General features: G+C 41.3%; 1 protein-coding gene across 3 annotated transcripts in view; it reads right to left on the bottom strand.

The window, feature by feature from the left end:
• The window catches only part of LOC121381406 (secretin receptor-like), a 98,522-nt gene that overhangs the window by 6,869 nt on the left and 72,053 nt on the right, over positions 1-19,600 (bottom strand). For 2 of the 3 annotated variants that reach the window (XM_041510705.1, XM_041510707.1), the window contains 8 exons: positions 16,790-16,900; positions 12,579-12,703; positions 9,999-10,093; positions 4,894-5,062; positions 3,950-4,106; positions 1,601-1,661; positions 1,171-1,240; positions 465-556 (listed from right to left, as the gene is read on the bottom strand). In XM_041510705.1, coding sequence (XP_041366639.1) covers positions 465-556; positions 1,171-1,240; positions 1,601-1,661; positions 3,950-4,106; positions 4,894-5,062; positions 9,999-10,093; positions 12,579-12,703; positions 16,790-16,900 — 880 coding nt within the window. The remainder of the gene's footprint in view (positions 1-464; positions 557-1,170; positions 1,241-1,600; positions 1,662-3,949; positions 4,107-4,893; positions 5,063-9,998; positions 10,094-12,578; positions 12,704-16,789; positions 16,901-19,600) is intronic. The other variant, XM_041510706.1, reaches the window with a different exon arrangement.

Below are 19,600 nucleotides of genomic sequence, written 5' to 3'. Positions count from 1 at the left end.
TGTATAGTTAATACAGGCACTGTTGAAGCAAGTAGACATTGTGTGTGTGTGTGTGTGTGTGTGTGTGTGTGTGTGTGTGTGTGTGAGTGTGCGTGTGAGTGTGTGTGTGCGTGTGAGTGTGCGTGTGAGTGTGTGTGTGTGTGTGGGAGTCTGACTAAGACCCAGGGCGCAAATTGCCTGAGTTTCTAGGAACGTTCGGTGAATTACTACCAACAATATTTTTTATTCGGAATTATTCACCCCCACTCCGATCCCGCCGCGATCTTTATATATTATAACACCGGCAGCTAATTTTAGTCAATATTCATTGTGTAGGCAACTCTTTTTTGAGATCGTTACGGTTATCTCCAATATTGAACTTGATCAATTGCACTTTTTGCACTAAAATTCAACTTTACTGAATACAATTTTATTGTCATGATATTAAAATTGTCGGTGTTTTAAATTTTACATGTAATACGTACCAATACCTGAATTTTCTGGATTCGGGGCAATTTGAAGCTGTCAATTTTGTAATCAAGACACGAATAATGTTGATAAAAAATAGAAAATTTATCTGCAAAACAAAAACAGATAATCATAGATCAGTAAAATACAACAATTAATAATCATCCTCGCAGGATAAATCTCATAATCTAAGGCAGTTATTATCTATGTATTAGTTTACTTGTGTGTTTGCTAATTAGCACTGCAACCATGGCTAGGGACATGAAAAACTGGACGTGTGTGTGTGAAACTCAGATAGGCCAGGACTGAAGCTCTGCTAGCCAGGCGCCTAAGCTACATCTTCCCAGGCTACATTAAAAAATGTGGAGAATAAAGACAGAGAAAATAATACATGGAATTAACAAAGCAAAAAGTTTGTTTTGTTTAACGACACCAATAGAGCACATTGATTTACTAAATCGGCTATTGGATGTCAAATTTTTTGTGAATTTGACATATAGTTTTAGAGAGAAGACCCGCTACATTTTTCCATTAGTAGCAAGGGAGCACCATCCAGCAGATAGGATACCACATACAAATGGCCTTTGATATAACAGTCGTGGTGCACTAGCTGGAACGAGAAATAGCCCAATGGTTCTAAACCGATCGCGTATCAGGCGAGCGCTTTACCTCTGGGCTGGAATTAACAAATACATAAACAAACAAATAATGAGGGATATTTACCAAAACGGAGACCACTATAGGCCCGCGGATGATCCAGTACAATGCTTCGTTAGCGTGAACATTCCAGCAACTAAAAATTATTTTTAAAATTTAAAAAAAAGAGTAAAACAATCAGGAAAACGACAAGTCAGGTTAAAGCGGACCAAGCTGGCCTAACATAAAAGTACAGCCTAATTCACAGAGAGATTTTTCTCTTGCACAATGACCAGGTTTTATAAGTTAACAAATATTTAATAACAAAATATAGTATAGGTTAAATTAAATTTCATTTTCAAATTAAATAAAATATTAATTAAGATAAGTCTCGATTTCGACGTAAATCAAATTTTGAATTTCAGAGTTTGAATCTACTGCTTATTGGCAAGAATATACAATAAATACTGCTATCCATACGTTTACGAGAATAAATATTTACTGACGTTATACTCACTATGAATTGTCTAAAAAATGTCTCGACAACGCCCATGGAATAACAAACAACAATGGCATTCCTAAAATGAAATTCGAATATTAAAACATTAGTGAAAGCATGTCAAGAGTAGTGTACTCAGTGTACTGGCATTAAGCAGAATTCAATAACATAGGGAAAAACACTGTTTTTGTTTAACAACATCCCACACGTTGCTTTACGCAACAGTTACTGATGGACCCCCCCCCCCCCCCCCCCCCCACACACACACACACACATCACCACCCCAGCAACAGCCCTTTAGGTATATACATGTTTATAATAAATACTCTTTATTATATAAGCATAGCATGAACCCGGCGGTTGTTATTTACGGGTACGTGTCTTATCAAACCCATTTTAGTCATCAAACTTGGTGACGTGTTTGACACAACCTGTTATTACGTGTTATTTCACGTGGTCCCTAAACGTGTTATTTTAATTGTAATTGGTATCAGTGTACCAGGGACTATTTCACTTGAAACTTATAGCATGCCACCATGTCTGTGGTAGAGCACATTGATTTATTTATCATCGGCTACTGGATGTCAAATATTTGGTAATTTTGACATATATTCTTAGAGAGGAAACCCGCTAAATTTTTTCATTAGTAGCAAGGGATCTTTTATATGCACATTACCATAGACAGGATAACACATACCACGGTCTTTAATATACCAGTCGTGCTGCACTGGCTGGAACGAACGCTCCCAAATAGATATGCCACTAGCATAATAACCTTACTTTTTTTTTTACTTGTAAGGATTTCCGGACTGTAGTATTTATATCTACATAGTATATACGTATGCTGACCGCAACGTTGCAGGTAGCAGCTTTAGACATATTTGCTATTGTCGTCCACGGGATTTGATGTGGTGTACACTCAAAAATAAGATGATCAGTATTTGCCTTTGTATGGTGGGTTACACATCTGTACCTTCTCAGTCTGTCACTCAGACCATTTATGAAATGTTATCTCCAGTTTGCTCCAGTACACTGACTTTGTTATCAGTCCATCATTGGTGTACCAGCTTGTCATCCATAAAAAATCAATGAAAGCATCTCTATATTTGTGTGAAAAATACTGTGTAAATTGGGTTAAAAAGTTGAGTGTGTCGTCAAATAAAACAGAAAAAAATAATTTAAGTGAATTGAGACACGCATTGTATCGATTTGTCTCATCTCCGTACATTTCTGAAAAAATTGTCAAAATGTTAGACATTTTTATACTATCCACGGCAATTTAGGAAACATATAAACATTGAAACGAACAAACCCAGATATGATACTAATGAGGTTTATATGTTATGTACAACAAAAACTATATTCGATGCCATGTGGCTACTGTGATAACGAAAATGATGCATCTCATTTGTTTTAAATTATATATGCAGTGAAATGACATTGCCCATTACTTACTGACTCACAATGAATGATAACGCACAACCTACCGCCAGCCCACAAAAAACAGTACTTCAAAAGTAACACATATCAATTCCTAGACATATAAAACATAAGAATAATTATTAACATTACGAATGCACTAAATCTGATTAAAATTAACTCTACTGGTCTATGACTAGTGGAGCTAATTTTAATTAGATTGGACGGCACCTTAATTGCAAGCCTAGACATTACATGTCATGTTTTAATACAGGTAGCGGTCATCTTGAGGTTTTAAAGACAAATAACGGAAATGGTAGCTGGCAACATACTTTTTTCTTCAAATTATACAAGATCATTTGAGTTGCCATTTTAGTCACAAAATGCTCTGGAAAGTACGTTTTTATATATTGATGACGTCAGTCCTGAGACTAACCTAACTTTTTTTCAACCTAAATTCTTAGTAAACACTGTCAAATTCATTACTTTTGCAACTTGTTATGGGGCCTCTGGGAATACCATATATTTTGGCATAATTTTGCCTGGACTATGTTACTACTACAGCTGCTGCTAAGTCTTTTCTCCTTTTCATTACAGTTTATACCGCTAATTGGTCAATGAACCCACTTGCACTCGGCACCAGAACCTCAATTCAATCCCTGTTGTTTTCCAATAACAACAACAGGGAAGGAAGGAAGGAGTGTTTTATTTAACTACGCACTCAGCACATTTTAATTTCGCTTATATGTCGTCCGACATATGGTTGAGAACCACACAGATACTCGTTAAATGAGAGAAGAAAACCACTGTCGCCAACCAACGGACTACTCTATGTGATTAGCAGAAAAGTATTGTTATATGCAGCATCCCACAGACAGGATAGCTCACAGACGCAAACTGTTTTAAACGGGATTGATGTCGAATAGGTGTTGTGCTTGATATACTTACCCCAACCGATCAAAACGAACCATCGGACCTTGATCTTCTCGGCAAAGACGGACAGGGTGACGACGATCATGAGATAGAGCCCCTCGTTGAAGATCCAAATGACGCTCACCATGATGACGTAGTTAAACATCGTGAAGAACATCCTACACTCCCAGTGCTGAAACATACACAGTCTACTGTAGTTTGTCACGATGATGATGATGATGGTGGTGGTGGTGCTGATGATGTTGATGGTGGTGGTGATAATGATGATGATAATTTGATGGTAATGATGATGATGATAATGATGGTGACGATGGTGATGATGATGATGGTGGTGGTGGTTACGATGGTAATGACGATGATGATGGTGGTGGTAATGATGGTGATGATGGTGGTGGTGATGGTGATAATGATGATGGTGGTGATGATGGTAATGATGGTGGTAATGATGACGACGATGATGATGATGATGTTGGTAATGGTGGTGGATAATGTTGAATATGATGATGGTGATGATGGTGGTAATGATGATGATGATGATGACGGTGGTGGTGGTGGTGGTGTTGGTAGATGATGGTGCTAATGATATTAAGCAGCAACGGGTTTTAACAAGCTATCTTTCTATTAAGTAATATTGAACAAATGATAACAGACCAAGCGCACTCCAGTAACCATCTAATCTAGTACATTACAAAGTGTACTTATGTAACATCCAGTTACGATAAAATGCTATATTATATCGGAATCCTCTAAAACAGAACACGGAGAAGCCGTAATTATTATCGATTTATGTTTTAAAAGATTATTTATCTGTTAATGGAGTGAATATACATATTCATGTTGAACACATATCTTACGGTTGTTAGGTGCTACCTTCGTATAAATAAATAAAATAAAATAAAATAAAATAAAATAAATAAATAAATAAATAAAGTGACAAACAAATAAATGAAATGACATACCAGACCTTCTTTATTGAATACCATGCTTCCGTCGGAAGCGTGTGTGACGTCACTATCGAAGCCCAAGTCGTTGACTAGGAGGATCTCTTTCATGAGGGAGATGACAGCTCGCAGCATGTAGGCGATAAACAGGTTCAGGTGGATCATGTTCCGTGGACAGCGCAGACGTCTGGAAGGAGCCACACACAAACAGAAAGGAAAGGAATGTTGGATAAAGCGATCCGAGCACCATGTATTATAAAACAGCTTTTAGGCATCAAAACGTACGAACATTTTTATGTATAGTCTGAATTTTGAAAGAGGAGTATTAATTCTCGCCATATAACTTATAGGTACCCTTTTCGATTAGTAATAAGGTTTTTATTAACACAGTCTCCTGTAAACAAAGAAACAAGCATCAACACTAATAATATTTAATAATAAACACAAAAACAAAACAAACAAAGACCCCCAACCCCAAACAAACAAAAACACCCCCCCCAACCCCCCCCCCCCCCCCACCACCACCACTTTATATGCTACAGACTTTCAGATACCAGTCGTGGAGCACCGATTGGGATAGAAAAAACCTATAGGACCTTTCATTATAAAGCATTCACGTCGATATTTACCATGAGATTTCTATTCGTTCACCTCGACACATTAACTTTAAATATTATGTATCCGCATATTACAATTCTTGCAAAGGAACATACAAGTAACATTTAAGAAAATTTTAAACATTCTCTGTTTTTGTTGTTGTTGCTGCTGCTACTACTTTGTTGTTGTTGTTGATGATGATGTTGATGTTGTTATTATTTACGACAATATTAAGACAGCGATCATTTTCCTTTAGAATCTGATAAACTTCCCTACAGTGGCACTTTGTAACCAGTACCGTACAAGATAAATTATGCTAACATCCAAAACTGGACTTACAAACTCTTTGCATGTATAACGAAACGCATTCTGACTTTTAGATATTGAACTTCGTGATACTTTCATATCCCACTGTACCGTTTGTTGGTTTTCTATAATACAATTTCAAGCCTTGTTTTGGAGGTCAGTATATATCTCATATACCGCAGCAAATGCCATTACCCATCAATGAAAATCGTGATGAGTCGTACTTCTCACGGCATTTGTCTGAGTTTCTCTGCCATAGGGGATATGTGGTGTCAAGAGAAGTACACTAGAAACACCCCTCCCCTTCAGCAAATCACGAGATGAGTCGTACTTCTCACGGCATTTGTCTGAGTTTCTCTGCCATAGAGAATATGTGGTGTCAAGAGAAGTACACTAGAAACACCCCTCCCCTTCAGCAAATCACGAGATGAGTCGTACTTCTCACGGCATTTGTCTGAGTTTCTCTGCCATAGGGAATATGTGGTGTCAAGAGAAGTACACTAGAAACACCCCTCCCCTTCAGCAAATCACGAGATGAGTCGTACTTCTCACGGCATTTGTCTGAGTTTCTCTGCCATAGGGGATATGTGGTGTCAAGAGAAGTACACTAGAAACACCCCTCCCCTTCAGCAAATCACAAGATGAGTCGTACTTCTCACGGCATTTGTCTGAGTTTCTCTGCCATAGAGGATATGTGGTGTCAAGAGAAGTACACTAGAAACACCCCTCCCCTTCAGCAAATCACGAGATGAGTCGTACTTCTCACGGCATTTGTCTGAGTTTCTCTGCCATAGGGAATATGTGGTGTCAAGAGAAGTACACTAGAAACACCCCTCCCCTTCAACAAATCACGAGATGAGTCGTACTTCTCACGGCATTTGTCTGAGTTTCTCTGCCATAGGGGATATGTGGTGTCAAGAGAAGTACACTAGAAACACCCCTCCCCTTCAGCAAATCACGAGATGAGTCGTACTTCTCACGGCATTTGTCTGAGTTTCTCTGCCATAGGGGATATGTGGTGTCAAGAGAAGTACACTAGAAACACCCCTCCCCTTCAGCAAATCACGAGATGAGTCGTACTTCTCACGGCATTTGTCTGAGTTTCTCTGCCATAGGGAATACGTGGTGTCAAGAGAAGTACACTAGAAACACCCCTCCCCTTCAGCAAATCACGAGATGAGTCGTACTTCTCACGGCATTTGTCTGAGTTTCTCTGCCATAGGGGATATGTGGTGTCAAGAGAAGTACACTAGAAACACCCCTCCCCTTCAGCAAATCACGAGATGAGTCGTACTTCTCACGGCATTTGTCTGAGTTTCTCTGCCATAGGGAATATGTGGTGTCAAGAGAAGTACACTAGAAACACCCCTCCCCTTCAGCAAATCACGAGATGAGTCGTACTTCTCACGGCATTTGTCTGAGTTTCTCTGCCATAGGGGATATGTGGTGTCAAGAGAAGTACACTAGAAACACCGCTCCCCTTCAGCAAATCACGAGATGAGTCGTACTTCTCACGGCATTTGTCTGAGTTTCTCTGCCATAGGGGATATGTTGTGTCAAGAGAAGTACACTAGAAACACCCCTCCCCTTCAGCAAATCACGAGATGAGTCGTACTTCTCACGGCATTTGTCTGAGTTTCTCTGCCATAGGGGATATGTGGTGTCAAGAGAAGTACACTAGAAACACCCCTCCCCTTCAGCAAATCACGAGATGAGTCGTACTTCTCACGGCATTTGTCTGAGTTTCTCTGCCATAGGGGATATGTGGTGTCAAGAGAAGTACACTAGAAACACCGCTCCCCTTCAGCAAATCACGAGATGAGTCGTACTTCTCACGGCATTTGTCTGAGTTTCTCTGCCATAGGGAATATGTGGTGTCAAGAGAAGTACACTAGAAACACCCCTCCCCTTCAGCAAATCACGAGATGAGTCGTACTTCTCACGGCATTTGTCTGAGTTTCTCTGCCATAGGGGATATGTGGTGTCAAGAGAAGTACACTAGAAATACCCCTCCCCTTCAGCAAATCACGAGATGAGTCGTACTTCTCACGGCATTTGTCTGAGTTTCTCTGCCATAGGGAATATGTGGTGTCAAGAGAAGTACACTAGAAACACCCCTCCCCTTCAGCAAATCACGAGATGAGTCGTACTTCTCACGGCATTTGTCTGAGTTTCTCTGCCATAGGGAATATGTGGTGTCAAGAGAAGTACACTAGAAATACCCCTCCCCTTCAGCAAATCACGAGATGAGTCGTACTTCTCACGGCATTTGTCTGAGTTTCTCTGCCATAGGGAATATGTGGTGTCAAGAGAAGTACACTAGAAACACCCCTCCCCTTCAGCAAATCACGAGATGAGTCGTACTTCTCACGGCATTTGTCTGAGTTTCTCTGCCATAGGGAATATGTGGTGTCAAGAGAAGTACACTAGAAACACCCCTCCCCTTCAGCAAATCACGAGATGAGTCGTACTTCTCACGGCATTTGTCTGAGTTTCTCTGCCATAGGGGATATGTGTGTCAAGAGAAGTACACTAGAAACACCCCTCCCCTTCAGCAAATCACGAGATGAGTCGTACTTCTCACGGCATTTGTCTGAGTTTCTCTGCCATAGGGGATATGTGGTGTCAAGAGAAGTACACTAGAAACACCCCTCCCCTTCAGCAAATCACGAGATGAGTCGTACTTCTCACGGCATTTGTCTGAATTTCTCTGCCATAGGGGATATGTTGTGTCAAGAGAAGTACACTAGAAACACCCCTCCCCTTCAGCAAATCACGAGATGAGTCGTACTTCTCACGGCATTTGTCTGAGTTTCTCTGCCATAGGGAATATGTGGTGTCAAGAGAAGTACACTAGAAACACCCCTCCCCTTCAGCAAATCACGAGATGAGTCGTACTTCTCACGGCATTTGTCTGAGTTTCTCTGCCATAGGGGATATGTGGTGTCAAGAGAAGTACACTAGAAACACCCCTCCCCTTCAGCAAATCACGAGATGAGTCGTACTTCTCACGGCATTTGTCTGAATTTCTCTGCCATAGGGGATATGTTGTGTCAAGAGAAGTACACTAGAAACACCCCTCCCCTTCAGCAAATCACGAGATGAGTCGTACTTCTCACGGCATTTGTCTGAGTTTCTCTGCCATAGGGAATATGTGGTGTCAAGAGAAGTACACTAGAAACACCCCTCCCCTTCAGCAAATCACGAGATGAGTCGTACTTCTCACGGCATTTGTCTGAGTTTCTCTGCCATAGGGGATATGTGGTGTCAAGAGAAGTACACTAGAAACACCCCTCCCCTTCAGCAAATCACGAGAGCAACGAAGACTTGCTTATGATTACAGCATCTTCTAGTACAGCGGCGGATACAGTAGCCGGTATTTGAAAAAAAGGGACGGGGGCATTACAGAGGAGGGGCGGGGTATGTACTGTCTGGAATACTGGTACTAAATGTGAGCGAGGAATAACTAGCCAATACAGACAAGGGCGAATCCAAAGGAGCTGACCGGGGTCTGTCCCGTTAAAACTATGTCACTTTTTTTTAACCAATTAGTTGACAATTTTCATTAAAATACCCTTTTCAGGGAGTTGGTTCATGTCATTGTGCACTTTTGCCCATGTTGCCCTCCCTAAAATATTTCCTTGGACCGCCCTTGAATATAGACACGAAAATAAACTAAACATAAAGGTGTTCAGATTCGGCGCTAAAGGTAACTAAAGTGGTTTTGAGTCACCCCGCCCAGTTGTGGACGAGAAATTACCTAAAACATGTTTAGGGCAAAGCGCCCCGACCCCATTTGAGAAGAAGTTTGCTTTGTTTAACGACACCACTGGAGCACATTTATCGGCAATTTGAGAGTCGGTTTGATGTCAAGATCCTGTCAGAACCTGTCACATTGATTTATTAATCATCGGCTATTGGATGTCAAACATTCGATAATTTTGACATATAGTCTTAGAGAAGAAACCCGCTAGATTTTCCATTGATAGCTACGGATCTTTTATATGCACCATCCCATAAACAAGATAGCACATACCACGGTATTTGATGTACCAGTCTTGATGCACTGGCTGGAGCGAGAAATAGCGAAATGGGCCCACCGACGGGGATCGATGCCAGACACCAAGCGAGCGCTTTACCACTGGGATACGTCCCGCCCGCCGCAAATAATGTGTCTTGTGACAGAATCCTATGACAGTATCCTATGAGAGCATCCTTACCTGAAGTAGAGTACGATGGCGACGGCCAGGATGAGCGCCGTCAGAGAGAGTGAGTAGCCGATGGTGTACATCAACTGGACCCGCGGCATGTTCTCCTGAAACACGACGTCAGCAGACAGCGATATAAATACATGTACGACGCCATCAATTTGGAGGGAATCAATCTTTATCAATCATTTTAAAAAAGTTATTAAAATTATGTCTTGTTGTAGAATACATTGTCGTACTTGAAAACGTCTTTGACCATTAGCTTGTTCCGAGTAAAATACTAGTATATCAAACACATAATAAATGCATATGAAACGTGATTATAACACGAGGAGACAACTCCTACCTGCTGGCGACACAGGTTGTTTTTAATGATAATCAATCAACCAATCAATGAATCAACCAATCAACCAGTCAGTCAGTCAGTCAGTCAGTTAGTTGGTCAGTCAGCAAGTCAATCAGTATGTCAATTAGTCAGTCAGTTAGTCTGCCAGCCAGCCAGCCAGTCAGCCAGCCAGCCAGTTAGCCAGTCAGTCAGCCAGTCAGTTATCCAACCAGTCAGTCAGCCATCCAATGAGTCAGTCAGTTAGTCAGCCAGCTAGTCAGTCATCTAATCAGTCAGTCAGCCAGTCAGCCAGCTAGTCAGTCAGCTAGTCGGTCATCCAATCAGTCAGTCAGTCAGTCAGCCAGCCAGCCAGCCAGCCAGCCGGTCAGCCAGTCAATCAGTCAGGCAGTCAGTCAGCTAGCCAGTCATTTAATCAGTCTGTCAATCAGCCAGCCAATCAGTCAGCCAGTCAGCTAGTCAGTCAGCCTGTCAGCCAGCAAGCCAGTCAGTCAGCCAGCTAGTCAGTCGGTCAGTCGTCCGCCAATCAGTCAGTCAGTCAATCAGTCAGTTAGTCAGTCAGAAAGTCAGTCGGTCAGTCAGTCGGTCCTCCAGCCAGTCAATCAGCCAGTCAGTCAACCAATCAGCCAGTCAGTCAGCCAATCAATCAATCAGTAAGCTAATCAGTCAGTGAGTCATCCAGTCAGCCCGTCTGCCAACCAGTCAGTCAGTCAGGCAGGCATTCAGGCATTCAGCCAGCCAGCCAGTCTGTCAGTCAGCCAAGCAGCTAGCCAGCCAGTCAGTCAGTCAGTCAACTAGTCAGTCATTCATTCAGTCAGTCACCCAGGTAGTCAGTCAACCAGCCAGTTAGCCAGTCAGTCATCCATCCAACCAGTCAGTCAGCCAGCCAACGATTCAGTCAGTCAGACAGCCAGCTACTCAGTCATCCAATCAGTCAGTCAGTCAGCCAGTCATCTAACCAGTCAGTCAGCCAGTCATCTAACCAGTCAGTCAGCCAGCCAACCAGTCAGTCAGCCATCCAATCAGTCAGTCAGTCAGTCAGCCAGTCAGTCAATGAGCCAGCCAGCTAGCCAGTCGGTCAGTCAGTCAATCAGTCAGGCAGTCAATCAAGTCAGGCAGTCAGTCAGCTAGCCAGTCATTCAATCAGTCAGTCAGTCAGTCAGCCAGTCAATCGGCCAGCTAGTCAGTCAGCCAGTCAGCCAGCAAGCCAGCCAGTCAGTCAGTCAGCCAGCCAGCCAGCCAGCCAGCCAGCCAGCCAGTTAGTCAGTCAGTCAGTCAGTCAGTCAGCCATTCAATCATATAGCCAGTCGGTCAGTCGTCCATCAATCAGTCAGTCAGTCATTTCATTTAGTCAGCCAGCCAGCCAGTCAGAAAGTCAGTTGGTCCGCCAGTTAGTCAGTCAGTCAGCCAGTCAGTCAACCAATCAGCCAGTCAGTCAGTCAGCCAAACATTCAATCAATCAGTAAGCTAGTCAGTCAGTCATCCAGCCAGTCCGCCAGCCAGCCAGTCAGTCCGTCAGTCAGTCCGTCAGTCAGTCAGTCAGTCAGGCAGGCAGTCAGTCAGCCAGCCAGCCAGCCAGTCAGTCAGTCAGTCAAGCAGCCAGCCAGCCAGCCAGCCAGCCAGCCAGCCAGCCAGTCAGTCAGTCATTCATTTCGTCAGTCACCCAGGTAGTCAGCCAGCCAACGAGTCAGTCAGTCAGTCAGTCAGCCAGCTAGTCAGTCATCCAATCAGTCAGTCAGTCAGCCAGTCATCCAACCAGTCAGTCAGACAGCCAACCAGTCAGTCAACCATCCAATCAGTCAGTCAGCCAGCCAGCCAGCCAGCCAGCCAGCCAGCCAGTCGGTCAGTCAGTCAATCAGTCAGGCAGTCAGTCAGTCCGTCAGTCCGTCAGTCAGTCAGTCAGGCAGGCAGGCAGGCAGGCAGGCAGGCAGTCGGCCAGTCAGTCAGTCAGTCAAGCAGCCAGCCAGCCAGCCAGCCAGTCAGTCAGTCAGTCAGGCATTTAGTCAGTCACCCAGGTAGTCAGTCAGCTAGCCAACCAGCCAGCCAACCAGCCAGCCAGCCAGTCAGTCATTCAACCAGTCAGTCAGTCACTCAGTCAGTCACTCAATCAATCACTCAATCAATCACTCAATCAATCAACCAATCAATCAATTAATCGATCAACCAATCAATCAATCAACTGCAATCACTGTGCTTACATCTCTGGACGGTTCAAGAAAACCCGTATTGTTGGTATCCTACCAGCGTACCCTAATGATTGGCGATATTGGTTGTTTCGTTCCCTTGATACACAGCGTGTAGTTCGTCCACGCAAGCTCCGTGACGTTGGAAGTCGTCCAGTCTCCGCTTAACAGGCACTGTTTTGTGGCAGACTCTGAAACAGTTTGAAAATTACCCTCTAGTAGAAAAACACATACACAAATACAAGTGGGTGCGTACATATATAGTCGTTAGCTAATCAATTCAAACATACATTATTAGGACGTAAAAATAATTTGAACTACTACAAACATTAAGACGACCAAAACAACAACAACAACAAAAACAACAAACAACAACAACAACAACAACAACACACACACACACAACAACAACAAAACAAAAACCGCACTAGATTAATACAGACATTATTATTCTAAGTAAGTGTTGTTGCTGTTTTAATAATTACAATTTTAATCATTAAAAAGAATATCTGTTAGCTGAAAACATGTTATTTAACAATGTCATCAATGTCAGTGACAGATACGAACAAAACAATAATGAAATATTTAACAAGAAAACATTGCTTTGTTAAATTAGAAAACAATCGCACGTTAAATTAGAAAGCATCTTAAGTTTCGTGTTTTAATTTGTTTTCGAGCGATTAAATGGGAAAAGCGAACCGTATTGTAATTAAAGTAATTTAAAAAAATAAAGTAATTATGTTGGGATAAACGCACTGAACACGCATCGGTTCGATTTGTTTTCACGAAACATGGGTAAATATTCTATGAACAGCGTTAAAACTATTAGTCTGGTAGCAAAATAGGGGAAAAAATTTAATTATTTAAATCGATTGTTGGGGAAAACTAACATGATGAAATATTTGACAATAAAATGTCACTGCTGTCGGTAGAGTTTCTTTAATCTGTTTTGTTATTAATGTTGTAAGGAAAAGTCAATCTTTAGACAATAAAAATCTGTTTTACTCTCTTATCTATTTATTTCCAAATATAAGTTGCCTGATAGTGGCATGGGATAAGCCAACATGATTTCAGTTTATTGTCAATTTACCGAAACTGACACAACTGGACATTGACCAATGGGAATGAATTATTTAGGGATTTACACCAATCGTTCGAGTTCTCTCAAGAACGGGCGCCGAATAGTCGGAGCGCTGACGAAAAACCAGTCGTTTCGAATTGAGAGTTCCATTGTGAAACGTGATCCGTTTACCAGTCAATGGGGATGGTGCTACGTGATTTGTCGCACCATGGACTGATTTTATCACTTATTTTTGGTGCTTATTCTAGCTTAAATGGTCGATTTTGAACAATCTTGGTGAGGTCTTGGTCGTCTTGGTGTTTGTAGTAGTTTTAAATTTTAACTTATGCAATTTAGTATGCGAAACAGTCACTGGTGTTAGGACCAAGGGTTATTTTATACTTTGCTTTACTGGCGGTCTAAACGCCGACCACCCCACCCCGGAAATCCAGTTTTTTTACGAATTCAGTTCTAGCGACTTTTAAATTTAGGAATATATTGGCAAACAAAAGAAAAAGTAATTTTAAAAATTCATTTGATGTTTTTAGTAAATTTCGAATGATTGTTTCTCACCTCCCTAAAAAACAAGAAAGAAAGAAAAAAAGAAGAAAATATGTTTAAAACCCCGTGGAGTAACCAATGAAACAACTAATCCTGCAGGGTTTTTCCAGTTATCTGTGAGTAGGCAGAATCTTTAGCATGATAATTATATTGGCCACAGAAAACAAATACCAAATAATAAACATAAAAAAGATATTTAAAATTTTGCAAATTAAAAAAAAAAAAAAAAAAAAATAGTTAAACGAAACACAGAGGAAGAATGCATGTCTGCTTTTTAATCCAAAAACACTCCTTATTGGTTTGTTATATCGATAATGAGCCTAACACTAACAAGAACTCTAAACCGGAAATGTAACGTTCATTGAAATGACTGTCAAACAAAACCAACACAAAGTGGAATTTAAGAGGCGCCATTTGTTCTCTTTGTAGTCATTTCCGTTCAGATGACAGAACTCTGAGATGGCAGTAATCAATAGTAACGTATCACAATACTTAATACAAGCGCGATCATTATTGGATTTGTGGTACGAGACCATTTAATGAAACACTTTAAAAAAAAAATCTTCCGCATGAAAGAGTTCATTTTTAAATGTGTATTTTTAAGGTAATGCTATCAGTAACAGTATGTTTGACCCGGACAAAGACCAGTAATTGTATTTTATAAAAATAGCATTCTAATTTAAAGCTCATTCAGTACAATGGGACATTGATTTGATCAAATTGACCACTTGATAGTCGGCAACAAAATGCAATGTCGATAGATATTGTAGATCTCTAAAGTAATGCAAGTGGCGGTGGGCAGACTAAAATGCAACATGAAATGAATGCGAGTGGCAGTGGGCAGACTAAAATGCAACATGAAATGAATGCGAGTGGCGGTGGGCAGACTAAAATGCAACATGAAATGAATGCGAGTGGCGGTGGGCAGACTAAAATGCAATATGAAATGAATGCGAGTGGCGGTGGGCAGACTAAAATGCAACATGAAATGAATGCGAGTGGCGGTGGGCAGACTAAAATGCAACATGAAATGAATGCCGGCAGACTAAAATGTGACATGAAATGAATGCGGGCAGACTTAAATGTGACATGAAATGAATGCGAGTGGCGTTGGGCAGACTAAAATGTGACATGAAATGAATGCGAGTGGCGGTGGGCAAACTAAAATGTGACATGAAATGAATGCGAGTGGCGGTGGGCAGACTGAAATACAACATGAAATGAATGTGAGTGGCGGTGGGCAGACTGAAATACAACATGAAATGAATGCGAGTGGCGGTGGGCAGACTGAAATACAACATGAAATGAATGCGAGTGGCAGTGGGCAGACTGAAATACAACATGAAATGAATGCGAATGGACTTGGGCAGACTGAAATACAACATGAAATGAATGCGAGTGGCAGTGGGCAGACTAAAATGCGACATGAAATGAATGCGAGTGGCGGTGGGCAGACTGAAATACAACATGAAATGAATGCGAGTGGCAGTGAGCAGACTGAAATACAACATGAAATGAATGCGAATGGACTTGGGCAGACTGAAATACAACATGAAATGAATGCGAGTGGCAGTGGGCAGACTAAAATGCGACATGAAATGAATGCGAGTGGTGGTGGGCAGACTAAAATGCAACATGTTGAGTCAGTTGAGTATTTCCGAGATAGATGTTACAACACTTTGGAATATTGCAAGTACCCTTTTTTAAAGTTACAATCCCTCCCTGAAAATATTGTGTGCTGTAAAATTTGTGGGGAGTGAAATATTTAAAACATCGATGCTATTCAAAAGGAAAGACATTTGATTTAATCCGATTAGCTGTTACATTTAAAAGCGATAGCCAGTCAGCTTTACTTTCTATTTGAATAAAAAATAATGATGGCTCTTATTCGCTTTCACAACATATGTCTCAAGTAAAAAAGAAGAAAAAGAAGAAAACAATCAACGAAATTGTCGTGTTCTGTGTCAGATAGTATTTTACTACGTAAAATTGTTATTATAATACGTGATGTTGCACGTAGATCGACGGTGAAGGACGAATCATGATGCTGGCAACGTGTCACTTTTCCACAGTTATAACATGACATACCACGACGTTTGGTATACCAGCTGTGAGGCACTGGTTGAGAAAGAACCCCCCCCCCCCCCCGCAACCCCCCCACCACCCCCAACAACCTCAGACCTGTCCTTTAAAATGATCCATCGTACAACTCACACGGACAGATGCAAGATTGTTCTGTGCCACTTCAAAATTTGGGGTGCGCACACCTCCAGCACCATCCCATTGGATCCGCGCCTTCACGAGTTGTGGAGTACTGGCGGTGAAAATTACTACCGTGGAATCGATTAGATTATATAGTCCAACGCATCTCAAGAGTGCTCTAACCAATGAGCTAAATTTCGTTTCTGGAATGTATGTTATTCTAAGCTTAGACTACCAAATGTCACGACAGATTTAGACAACTCGCCAATCTCTCGACTTCTACGACCGTCCAGTTGCTAGTCTGAACGCTGTTACAATACAGCGCACCCGTCATAAGTCGGGAGTTGGGGGGGGGGGGGGGGGGGGGGGAGGTGATTACAACGCAACTGTCGTGTTGGCAAACTCCGCCTTGACAGTTGCTAGTTTGAAACTAGCATAAGGTCTAGTGAATTACCTGCGTGATCAAAGCCGTTGATGTAGTCCGGACAGTTCTGATAGGCCACTTCTCCAGCCGGCGTGTCTGGCCAGCACATCACGTTATCCCACGTACGGTTACAGAACACACCTTAAACACAGACACAAATAATAATAGGTTACAAGAAAAAGTTTGTTTTGTTTTAATGGCACCACAGGTACATATTGATTTATTAATAAACGATTATTGAATATCATATATTTGGTAATTTTCACATAGAGCCTTGGAGAAAAAACTTGCTACATTGTTCCATCAGTAACAAGGTATTTTTTATATACACCATCCCACTGACAGGATAGCACATACCAAGGCCTTTGATATACCAGTGGGTCCACCGACGGGAATAGAACCCAGACCTACAACGCATGAGGCGAGCGCTTTACCACTGGGCTACGTTCCGCCCTATGTTACAACATTAATTACTTACACACACACACACACACACACACACACACACACACACACGCATATCATATATACAATTAAATTTGTCCTACTATATATAAAAAGAAAGAAAAAAAACTTTAAAAGAGGCGAAAACTGTCGTCATTTATATCACTCATTTGTTCTTTAGATGCTGGGAAATTTGTATCTGAAGGTTAAAGACACAAATAGATTAAGAAACTCGAGGAGCAACTCCTAAATACCTCGCCTTGCCTATACTTATAATACTTTCTTCATACGGATGGTTTCCTTTCTCAATATGTGTGTTGAGTGCGTCGTTAAATAAAACATTTCCTTCCTTCCTTCATAAGGAGGGCAGGTCATATAGCCCAATGGTAAAGGACTAGCCTGATGCGCGGTCGGTCTGGGATCGATCCTCATATGTGGGCCCATTAGGCTATTTCTTGCTCTAGCCAGTCCACCACTACTGGTATACCAAAGGTCGTGGTATGTGCTATCCTGTCTGTGGGATGGTGCATATAAAAGATCCCTTGCTACTAATGGACAAATGCAGCAGGTTTTCTCTTTAAAACTGTGTCAGAAATACCAAATGTTTGACATCCAATTTGTTCTAGTGGAGTCGTTAAACAAACAATTCATACGGACATGATAACATTAGAAGTAAAGGAATGTTAGTGTAAACGACGGACAAAACTTTACAGAATTAACATGTACAAGACTGTGACTAACTGATTAAGGGTGTATACTACCAAATCAAATCCCATAGACGACAATAGTAACATATGTGGCGTATCAATCAACATAAAGGCCACGGATATAAATACTACCACCCCTCACAGTTAAAGTGAATCAGAAAAAATTGGGGGTCAAGCTGCTTGTTTCTGAGATAACGGGTAGCGTCTATGACTACCTTAGTTCCGCACAAAATTCGAGTACCTTTTTACAGGTACCCCATACATGTTTCAAGCATAAGGCTACTTGACACATTGGTACTAGATGAAATAAAATTGCATATTTTGTTTACCCAGGTGAAACTATTATTGTTTACAACCAACACACTCACATTTATAATCAATCACAAGACTTGTGGTGTTCACTTCTCTATCAAAAGTTGGGTGCACCTCGAACTTTAACCCAGCCGGAAGTTATTTGGTTTAGTACAACCTTAAAGCTGCGGTGTTAGCTATTTAACCAACACATACAATATATCTAGTTTACTATCAAATGTAAAATACAAACGGAACTTCGATTTGAATAAACTCGTGTGTTTTCTCTATCATTAATTATAGTCAACAGCCAGGATGCAACTCACGTCTCGTCGCCACTTTTAACAATAAACAACTGAATACCAATACCAATGCCAAATTGTTTAACGTGCACGTTCAGAGCAAGCTGTTGTAGCGCACGCCTGTCCTGGGCACAAGTGCTGGCCTCGGCCGCCTCCTCCGTCCTGGACAGGAAAGATGTGGGGTAGGTAGGAGGGGAGCACCAGCAGTTCGGCCGTAGCCGGTAGCAGGCGGAGGGTGGTATAGTGCTAATGAATTTGGAATATCCCGTAGGATTAAGCCAAAGAGAATGGGTGCGCATTTTTGATGAAGGAAGTTAGACACAATTTTGAACGGTCGGCCTAAATGGAAAGGTAGGGAGCTACGTATAGGTTTGGAGTTTAGTAGGCAGAGAGTAGCTCGTTAGTTGGACCTATTTGGTGCTGAAAATGTCTCCCTAGGTTGCCCAGAGGGGCCATTAAAAGGGCCTGATCTGTTCAGATTAACAACTGAAAGAACAATCACAGTAGGCTATTTATAACCGATGTAGGCCAGATTACATTACTGAAGTGAAGCATTTCCCCGGGAGCAATTTGGCAATAACATGCAGATGGAAGTTCGGAAATATATTTTTCAACTTGTTTGCAGTCGGTATACACACGGGAATTCTGCAGTGGCAATCAACAACGAGGTGTCAATTTTACTAACCCTGCATTTTAATTTGACCTAGATTGTAAACATGATTTAATTAGGGAAATCGAAGGATTGCACGTCACTGGTAGAGTCGAGGAGTTAATGGTTTAGTATAAAAATAATATAATAAGGTGTGTACTATTTGCTCAGTAATATTTCTAGAAAGGTATCGTAGCTGTAATATTTGCTCAGTAGTATTTTTAGAAAGTTTTCGTGGTTGAAAGTTATCGTAGCTGTACTATTTGCTCGGTAATATTTTTAGAAAGCTATCGTAGCTGTAACATTTGTTCAGTAATATTTTTAGAAAGCTATCGTAGCTGTAACATTTGCTCAGTAATATTTTTATAAAGCTATCGCTTAATATTGCTTAGAAAACTATCGTGGCTGTAATATTTGCTTAGTAATATTTTTAGAAAGGTATCGTAGC

This window comes from Gigantopelta aegis, chromosome 9 (assembly GCF_016097555.1).
Source record: "Gigantopelta aegis isolate Gae_Host chromosome 9, Gae_host_genome, whole genome shotgun sequence".
NCBI classification, from domain to species: Eukaryota; Metazoa; Mollusca; class Gastropoda; order Neomphalida; family Peltospiridae; genus Gigantopelta; species Gigantopelta aegis.
Note: the sequence above shows the minus strand (reverse complement) of the source record. Positions and strands in the feature narration are given on the sequence as shown.